The sequence below is a fragment of the Ctenopharyngodon idella genome, chromosome 15, assembly GCF_019924925.1.
Source record: "Ctenopharyngodon idella isolate HZGC_01 chromosome 15, HZGC01, whole genome shotgun sequence".
Classification (NCBI taxonomy): domain Eukaryota; kingdom Metazoa; phylum Chordata; class Actinopteri; order Cypriniformes; family Xenocyprididae; genus Ctenopharyngodon; species Ctenopharyngodon idella.
Genome location: NC_067234.1, coordinates 33,595,051 through 33,605,695, shown reverse-complemented (window position 1 = coordinate 33,605,695; position 10,645 = coordinate 33,595,051). Strand labels below are relative to the sequence as shown.

General features: G+C 40.8%; 1 protein-coding gene across 2 annotated transcripts in view; it reads left to right on the top strand.

Moving 5' to 3' along the window:
- The first annotated feature begins 5,400 nt into the window (after positions 1-5,400).
- Positions 5,401-10,645, top strand: part of grm5b (glutamate receptor, metabotropic 5b) — a 67,664-nt gene continuing 62,419 nt past the window's right edge. The window contains exons 1-2 of one of the 2 annotated variants that reach the window (XM_051863711.1): positions 5,401-5,638; positions 8,071-9,038. In XM_051863711.1, coding sequence (XP_051719671.1) covers positions 8,366-9,038 — 673 coding nt within the window. In that variant the 5' untranslated portion in view covers positions 5,401-5,638; positions 8,071-8,365. The other variant, XM_051863712.1, reaches the window with a different exon arrangement.

The following is a 10,645-nucleotide window of genomic DNA, read 5'->3' as shown; positions in this document are numbered from 1 at the left end:
AATGTCATTTTGAGACACCATCGAATAATTGATTTACTGTCATTTTTATGGGTTTTGTCATATTTGTAGAAAGATAATCCCTCTCGGCACACGCCGCCCACTCACAACATCACCGCTGTCCTTCACTTCACAAGCACACTGAGGCTTCTGTCTTTCACACTTCTACAATCTGACATATTTACAAGTGAAACCAGATCGTCAACAATAACGAATGTAGGGAATTGATTTTATCCATCAAGAACTGATTGGATTGTGAAAATTTGCCGTTTCAATAACATAATGGAGTTGCAGGGGAGAGATTACAAAGTAAGAGGGATTGTGACGTCATCTGAAAACACTCATAAAAAACACTTTATTTCAGTAATTTTTTGTAATTTAAGCTTAAACAAAAAGTAGAAATGTTGCCTTGGCCACTAACTGCAATTCATCTAATATTTATATTTAACTTCAGCTTTATTTCAAATAACAAAATGCTTTTTAATAGTGTTAGTTTTAGGTAACAACAATACTGATGATATTTGTGATATGTAAATATATAATGAAGAGATAAATAATAACAATACGTGTCATGATTTGTCAGTGTATCATCTGATAGGCTGCATCTGAAATTACATACTCTCTTCAGTAGGTACTTATTTTAAGTCTTGTGACCACTAACAATGTATGCACACTTCAGAATCTCGCCGGAGGAAGTAAGTCATCCTGGTACTTTTTGCCTACTCTTTTATTAGTACTGTGAATTTAGACATACTTCTTTGTAGAGATGTGCCCAAAGCCTAATTCCGAATTTGGAAAGTCACAGAAAATGAATAATGCATTCTACGGAACCCCTAAAGGGACATGGTTAGGCTTGCTGCGGTAGTCGGCTACATTACAGTACATCAGATTTCACTTATCATGTGAAGATAAGGAGAGATGACTCACAAGATGTTGTTGGAGGATTTGGTAAGCAACAGATCCTGAGATTCATTGACAAATATCTTATCTTGTAAAATGTGTGGTCAGTACCGCCACTCCCTATACACAGAGTATGCGTGATCGCAAATTGGAAAGCGAAAGTAAAACGCGAGCAAGCATTCAAAAGCTATTTCAATACCCTGCATATTGATAGCGGCTCCCTGATGCCCTCAAATAATATGCAATATAATTACCCAACTATATAATTGCAAGAGAACGCAAAAGCATTGAAATATATTTTTTCCTCCCATGTCATATTGTTTTCCATCACCAAGTCCTTTTAGGAGCACCATTTCCTTTCCGAATGTGACTGGAATGGGAGGTATGGGCATTAGAGGCAGGCACACTAACAAGGACGCTAAAGACCGCAGCCTCTAGCATCAGTTGCTAGCGTGCCTCTTGAGGCCAGGGGAGTGAGGTTTACATTCACAGCTCTTACTAGCTTGTTTCCTTTACACTTCCATCCGGGTCATGGCACTAAATATAACCCATCCTACTCAACCTACTCTGAGCAGGATTCGAATCCACGTCTCCGGCATGGGAGGCAGGCGCGCTAACAAGGACACTAAAGACTCTAGCGTCAGTTGCTAGTGCGCCACTTGAGGCCAGGGGAGTAAGGTTTACATGCACAGCTCTTACTAGCTTGTTTCCATTATGCTTACTCCCCTAAACCTCACTCCCATCCGGGTCACGGCACCAAATGTAACTAGTACTTCTCGACCCGCTCCGCGCAGGATTTGAACCAGTGTCTCTGGCATGGGAGGCGGGCACGCTAACAAGGACGCTAAAAACCGCAGCCGCTAGTGTTAGTCGCTAGTACGCCTCTTGAGGCCAGGGGAGTGAGGTTTACATTCACAGCTCTTACTAGCTTGTTTCCATTACACTCACCTCCCTAAACCTCACTCCCATCTGGGTCACAGCACCAAATGTAACTAGTACTTCTCGACCCGCTCCGCACAGGATTCGAACCAGTGTCTCTGGCGTGGGAGGCGGGCACGCTAACAAGGACGCTAAAAACCGCTAGTGTTAGTCGCTAGTACGCCTCTTGAGGCCAGGGGAGTGAGGTTTACATTCACAGCTCTTACTAGCTTGCTTCCATTACACGTACATAGTATTCGGCTTTGGACACATCCCTACTTTTGTCACCTTTGTCAACTGCTTTTTGCCTACTATATAGAAGGGATTTCGGATACAGCCATAATGTCCCTGCCAGTATTTAAATTAGTAGCTAACTGATGTGTGTTTTCATTGGTTGATTCCCAAATTGTTACTTTTGGCCCCTCCTAGTCCTGAATATATGATTACATCCTCTTCTAGCAGGGACTGTTGCCATGGTTGCTTCAGAACTCGACTATATTTAGTTCCAAATTAAACGCGCACTCTAACTAAGTTTGAGTTTTGTCATTACTGAAACTTTGCTGTTGAAAAGTAAAAAGACTGCTTGCTTTTAAATAATACACATCTTTTTGAGGTGGTCTCAAGCCTTAATTAGGGGTTTCAGACCCTCCCTAAAACCTTCTAAAATTCACACCCAGTGTGAGAAAGTGAGGAGAACAGCCTTTAATGTGACTCCATGAAGCTGCGCAGCAGACTGTGAGTCACTCTGACACCAGTTTGAGCGGCTCTTCCCACGCACGCGTCCAGCTTCTGAGTGTGTGTTTGTGTGTGAGAGTTAAAGAGTAATTCAGGAAGCTGACATGTCCTTATGAATGACTTCTGTGTTTAATTTTAAGTGTGTTTACATGTGTTTGTGTGTGTTCGGGCCTTGTTTGAACTGAATGTTTGACTGTTTTGCAGTTTGCTTGAGTTTGTGTGTTTGTGTATGTATTCTTGCATGTACATGAGGACTCAATTACACACTTGAGCCTCTGATTACTTGTCATTACGCCTTTAAGAGCGGTTGGGAGGGGTTGCCATAGTAACCTGACCCCAGAAGCCATTGAACAATTACACTTGTACTTTCTAAGAAGCATTTAGGAAGCTTTCCAGCATCTGAGCGTAATTTATTACAAGCCTACACTCCGCGGTCTCAATCATGCTAATTCTATAATTAACAAGCATAATGCTATTAGCAGCATTGCAGCGCTGGTTGCTGCATCTTTGAGCGTTTGGATGAGCAACCAGCGGTCAAGTGAACAGGGCTCACAGGTGGATCACATGGTTTCAGATTTGACAATGGTTTGGTTTTGCATGGTCTTAGTTTTGATAATACTGATAGGCTGATATATTGGCCAGGTTTAATAAATGATAACTGCTTGGGTGATTAACAAAAGTGGTAGTTCCAAGGGTCTTAATAATAGTGTTTTTTACACTCTAAAAATGCTGAGTTGTTTCAACCCATGTTTGGGTCAAATATGGACAAACCCAACTGTTGGGTTTAAAATTTTAATTAAAAAAATTTAAACCAGGAGATGGGTTAAAATACACGTATGAAAACATGTATACACATGTATATGAAAACAATCGAATATATATGAAAACATGTATCTGCATTATATCAGCCCTCTCAGCATATGGCTTCACTGTTTGCTTTTGTTGGGGAAGATTTGAAAGCTGGTTGGGTTTAGCGTGGGCTTAATGTTCAGCATATTGTTTATTCTTTTTAGATGTTTGCATATGAATATGAATATGGGAACAGATTTTCCACTGTAATCCATCTTGTTGTGGGGCGTGGGCTCACTAAACGTCTCCTTAGACATTTAAGAGAAATATTAAGTGAAAATGTGAGATTAAAAAGATTACCTGGTTGGCCGAACTGTAGTTGGTCAAAGTGATGCTAGACTAGCATGGGGCTATCATGGTCTTCTCAGCAAGGTATGGCGAATACGAGAGGGTGTAAATTACGTGTTTGAGCCTGTATGTGAAATTTAGAGAGATCGCCTATATAGAGAGATTTACGAGGAAGGCTGTCCGTTTTGTGGTAAACCTCGCAGGAAGCTGTTGGAGTGGTTTTGCCTTTTTAATGGCCGTTAATCCCGCGCGCATTTGGCGGGCACATTTAATCCCGCGCGAAGCCGAAAGCCACTTTGGCTAAAAAGCCCCATCCTGTAAACCAGCCACCGCTTTATCCACTCGTGCCCGCACATACGATGATGCACGGTTATGCTACGAGAGGTGTTACACACGGGATATCTATCGGCGAGCCGCGTCGTTTTGTCTTTTAAACGGTCATGTGAAAACGAGCGGGAAAATGAAGCAGCGGTTGTGCGCGGTGCAGCTGAGATTATGCGGTTGCCATGGTAAAAAGTGAATTAATCGAAATGACGCTCTTTTCTTGATCGAGTGGATGCTTTCGCAACATCATTCTGGTTTGAAGTAGACCCCAGAAAATAAACTTTGCTGGTAAGATGAGTCACTTAATTCAGACTTTTGCTATATATATATATATGGCGACATTCCTGTAGCCGTATAGCATATATTCTCACATGTATAGCATAACTAATATATAATTAATATTAAAATGAATGTGTATATATCGACAGAAACATTTATTTTTTATTAATAATTTGGCAGGGCAAGTAATTTTAATATGTTTAATCACTGATGTTGGTAATTCTTATCTGATTGAAAATTGTATGACTTATAGTGAATGTTATCGAAACCAACCCAATCATGATACATGTATTTTTTACTTCACATATTAGCCTACATCGTTGGAATCCCATCACTCTTCCTGTCTGTTAAGTTTTCACCCTTTTTTCTTTAATTGTCTCCTGAAAATCTGATAATCTTCACATTTTAAAGGGGGTTGTTCTTTTAAAAAATCTGTTATTGATTCACTGCTCGCAAAAGAAGATATTTTAATTAAAAATACTCTATGGTTCTTCAAAACATCTTTTATGTTCCACAGAAGGAAGTAAATCAAACAGGTTTGAACATGAAGATAAGTAAATAACGAGTGAACTATCCCTTTAATGTTGCAATAAAAATTCAGTTCATTTTCCATCACATTACCTCCTTATGCATTCACATTGCTGTTAATTTAGACTGTATCTGATCTTTCCAGCTTTAAATCCACTGAATTAATCAAACATCATCCATTAGACCTTTGAAAAGAGGTGATTTCAATTTAAATCCCGAATACTAAAGTGCCACAAGGTGGTGGTCTGTGTCTGTTAGAGGTGGGGGTACCGCAAGGGTTTGGTGTGGGGCCCCTCACATTTTAAAAGCATATGCGATCTTGCTCCGACAAATGAGGCTCCGAAACAAAACAACGATGATTGGATATTGAAAATATTACCAGTCACATGCAGACACCCCGTTCACCACCTGCGCTCGAGCTTCAAGCATTCATTCACAACAGCAAAAAAGCATCTAAAACCATGGTAGGTAAGTCACATACCCCTTAAAATCTCACTTTTAAACACGCAATGATAAAATAATCACTGCAATTCATCATCAGTTGATTTCGTTTAGAGGAGGAACGCAGGCTTGCAGGTGCCACGGCCGGTTGGATGCAGCCAGTCTCGGGGTTCACTGGTGGGAGGGGTTGAGTCGCGGACTGGGATGTGTGTGCCTGATCACGCCAGTGTTAGTGCGTGACAAGAAGACGAGACGACACTACAGCTGTGGCTCTCCAGTGCCCCGCCGTTTACCGGGCTACCGACCCCAAAATCTCCGACCATTCACCTGTGGGAGGCACGCGCCATCCGTGACCTTAGTGAATCGAGGCGCGGGGCAGGTAAGAAGGACCGTCACCAAAACATCACCACAGACAACCTGTGCGCGGACACGCACTCTCCGCGTGAGTTTGGCTCTGTGGAAGCGGTGATGTTCTGGAATTAGGAACGCGCTCCGTTTCTCTCTCTGCAGATTATCGACCGAGCGCGAGCATCTCGGTTGCATGGGTAACAGTATGACTTATTGGGAATGCATTATATGCAAATTCATTTGCATTGCATGTGTATGCAGTTCTATAATGTTATATTTGCAATGTTAAATCTGTCGGACCTTTTAAAGACTGAGGGGATACAGGAGGTTGTTTATGAGATGCGTTAGACTGAGCACATGGAGTTCTTTGGCCACTGCAGTGTGATGCGTTTCAGCACCACGGACAGCGCAAAGCTCCCGTTCTCTCGGTTTATCAACGGCAAGGTCGTTCACTCGCATCCGTCCCGTTCGATCTCCGCGGCTTTGAGTGGAGCTCTCTGCCCTATCAGCCTGACATTTGCATTCGTTTGAATGAAGTGAGCATTAAATGCCAGCATGATTTCAATGCGAATGCCTGATATTGGCGAGGTTTTTGTGGGATTGCAGTTTGTTTCCCCTCCTATTGTTTCTTATATGCCGGAGGCAGACCTGTGATGCATTTCCCCTCCATTCAGCTCTTGCCATAATGTTTCATTGGAAAGTGAGACAGCATTTTCATTGTGACAGAGTGCTGTCTCTCTAATGGACCCCATATAGCACATTTTAACAGGGACCAAGTGTCCAATTTGTGGTTTGGCATGTGAAACCGGCCCTTGGATGCAGCTAGAGTGAGGATAATTGTATTTATTTATTCCAGTACCATTGCTGTGAGACTAAAATGAGTTGCTTGTGAAAAGTCTATTCATCTTGTAAATGCTCTCTTCTTTTCTTCTGAAAAACTGTCACCTCATTGTTGTGGTCTGCTTTCAGAATGAATGAGTCTGACAGCCAATAAAAATGGTTTTCGTTTGTGTTGAGGACCTTTAAAAGCTTTCTCAGTTATTCTTGACAGCCTTGTAACAATGTTGTCTTTTCTGTTACACTTTCAGACAAAGCACACATACGTTACATTCATACAGAACATGCAATGAAACTTGCAACCATACACACTGTAGAAATATATTTTTCGAAGTTGTAACTAAGGAATATTGGAGTATGTTTCACAAGAAAATACAATTTCAGTCTTTCTACTTCAAATTTGCTGGCCATTTCTTTGTAATTATGTGTGAAAGAGTGAAAATTGTTTCAAAGTATACCCTACACTGAAAAATACACTGAAAAATTGTTAGTAAATTTCATTCTTTCTACTTCAGAATTGCTTGCCATTTCTTCATAATTATTTGTGAAAGTTACTAATAATTTCTAAATAAAAAAATCAATCAAATTCAAAGTAAATCCTACACTGGAAAAAAAAAATTGATGTGGAAACAATTTTTACTCTCAGATTGTTAGTAAATTTCACAGTTAATGACAAAGAAATAGCAAGTAACAAAATTTTGAAGTATAAAGACTTAAATGGTATTGTTATGTAAAACATACTCAAATAATCTTTTTATTTACATATTAGAAAATCTTTTTTTTTTTTTTTTACAGTTTAAAGGATTAGTTCACTTTAAAATGAAAATTACCCCAAGCTTTACTCACCCTCAAGCCATCCTAGGTGTATATGACTTTCTTCTTTCTGATGAACACAATCGGAGTTATATTAATAAATATCCTGACGCATCCGGGCTTTATAATTGCAGAGTATGAGCTGAAGAAAGTGCTTCCATCCACATACGAAGAAAGAGTAAAACTCTCACAGTTCAAAGCGCTTACGCTACGTTCTACGCATTCCGTATTCAACTTACATCATTTAAGCTTTTTTCGTAAGTTGAATTGGGAAGGCGTAGAACGTAGCGTAAGAGTTTTGATCTGCGAGAGTTTTACACTTTCTTCGTAACTTAAATACGGAAGACGGTCTGGCGGAAGCTAGATATTTTACTTCATAACTTGTTAAATATGGATATTTTTCTTACACAAATGTATCGCTTCGCTTCAGAAGGTCTTTATTAACCCCCCAGAGCCGTGTGGAGTACGTTTATGATGGATGGATGCACTTTCTTGAGCTTCATACTCGTTGGACCCGTTCACTGCCGTTATAAAGCTTGGATGTGTCAGGATATTTATTAAAATATCTCCGATTGTGTTCATCAGAAAGAAGAAAGTCATATACACCTAGGGTAGCTTGAGGGTGAGTAAAGCTTGGGGTGATTTTCATTTTAAAGTGAACTAATCCTTAATCCTTGCAATAGAACAGTGTCTTCAAATGCTGAACGTGAAAGTTTAAGAGCGGCACGTGTGTGGTTAGATTTAGGCTCAACGTTTCCCATGTTTTGTGTGTGTGTGTAATAATATTGCTGTGTCCATCTCCTCTCGTTCAAGGTTATGAGGCCCCTCATCTCATGCCGTCCCCAGCTCGAGGTTGCCACGGAAACGACCCAGCATCCTGCTCAGGGTCGTCGTAGAAGCTCTCGGACAAATGACAGCGCAGTTCAAAGCCACAGGATTCCAGAATCTCCTTTTGGTGTAGTCAAATACGGAAAGTTCAGAGAAGGAACTGGACTGGACTGAACTTCTTCATCTTATCAGCACCACTGTGATTGCGTCTTTGGCACTAATGTGAGCTGACGTGAGTAACAGAACAGGAACAGACACACGCCCTCTGATTTACTCCAAAATGGTCAACCTGTATCCCCTCGCCGTGTTTTTATGGCAACTGATGTCCCTGGCGATGGCGGCCCAGACCAACGAGCGGCGCGTCGTTGCCCACATACCCGGTGACATCATCATCGGCGCACTTTTCTCCGTGCACCACCAGCCGCCGGCCGACAAAGTGCACGAGCGCAAATGCGGGGCCGTTCGGGAGCAGTACGGCATCCAGCGCGTCGAGGCCATGATGCACACGCTGGACCGAATCAACGCCGACCCCAAAATCCTCCCCAACGTCACGCTGGGCTGTGAGATCCGAGACTCCTGCTGGCATTCCGCCGTCGCTCTGGAGCAAAGCATCGAGTTCATACGGGACTCGCTTGTCGCCGCAGACGAAAGCGAAGAGGCTGGGGGCGGGACCAGGTGTGCTGATCCGAGTGCCACGCCCATGAAGGGGAAGAAGCCAATCGTGGGGCTGATCGGGCCGGGTTCCAGTTCCGTGGCCATTCAAGTGCAGAACTTGCTGCAGCTGTTTAATATTCCGCAGATTGCGTACTCCGCCACCAGTATGGACCTCAGCGACAAATCACTGTACAAATACTTCATGAGGGTCGTGCCTTCGGACGCCCAGCAGGCCAGAGCCATGGTGGACATAGTGAAGAGATACAACTGGACCTACGTATCTGCCATCCACACCGAGGGTGAGTGCACTATGTGCGTCATTAAATTTACATTATCATATAAACATCCAGATGTGAGTCAGACTATAAATCAGTAACTGGATTCAGACTCATTCAGTCTAAAAGTTTGAGAGTCACTTTGACCGATTCATTAAAAGAATCAAATCATAACAGTCTTTCTTTGTGAACTGGAATCAATGACTAATTCGATTCAGTTTGTGAGTCTTTTTGACCAATTTGTTATGATAATTGGGTCATTAGTGTTATTCTTTGGTGAATTTGTTTTAGCAAGTAATTCATTCGAATGATTCAACTTGTGGTTCTTTTTGACCAGTTCATTACATGAATCAAATCATAAGAGTGATTTGTTTGAGATTTGGATTCAGCTACATTATTAATTCATTTGACTAATTCAACTTGTTGACCAATTAATTGCAAGAATCAGATCATCAGAGTCTTTCGTTTGTGAACTGGATTCAGTGACTAATTCATTCAAATGATTCAACTTGTGAGTCTTTTTGACCAATCCATTACAGGAATTGGATCATAAGAGTAATTTGTTTGAGAATTGGATTCAGCTACAGTAGTGATTCATTTGACTGATTCAACTTGAGTCTTTCTGACTGATTCATTACAAGACTAGGATCATAAGATTCATTCTTTTGTGAATTTGATTTAGTGTGCAATTCATCAGACTGATTCAACTTGTGAGTCTTTTTGACCAAATCATTACAGGAATCGGATCATAAGAGTAATTTGTTTGAGAATTGGATTCAGCTACAGTGGTAATTCATTTGACTGATTCAACTTGTTGACCAATTCATTACAAGAATCAGATTATTAGAGTCTTTTGTTTGTGAATTGGATTCAGTGACTAATTAATTGAACTGATTGAACTTATGAGTCTTTTTGACTGATTCATTACAAGAATAGGGTCATAAGAGTCATTATTTTGTTAATTTGATTTAACAAGTAATTCATTAGACTGATTCAACTTGTGAGTCTTTTTGACCAATTCTTGACAGGAATCAGATCATAATAGTCTTTTGTTTGTGAAGTGAATTCAATGACCAATTCATTATAATGATTCAACTTGTGAATCTTTTTGACCAATTAATTACAAGAATTGGAACATAAGAGTCTTTTTTTTTGCGAAGCTGAATTAGCAAATCATTTATTAGACTTATTCAGCTTGTGATTCTTTTTGATCAATTTAGTACCGGAATCAGATCAGAAGATTAATTTGTTTAAGAAATGAATTCGGCTAGTAATTCTTTTGACTGATTCAACTTTTACGAGTACACTGGTCATGCTGTTCGTTTTAAATGTATCCTGAAAAGGCATGCAATGGTTGTTTGTTGTATTATGTCTCAGTAGTGGCGTTTTTATCTCATCACATTCAATTCAGACTGCAAACTCACAACGCTGGTAAAATATGGTTTATTTTGCCGTGCTGCTTTATTCTGCATCAGTGCAGTGCTGCTCACACACACATGACAGCATCGAGGTGCATGGTGTCTGTTTCAGAAGTGTCATTTGAATTCTGTCAGTGTGGCCTCTGTAGAGTCAGATGGGAATTGTGCGTTAAGATGTCTGCGAAGGATGTGTGTGGATACGTGTAAAGAGAG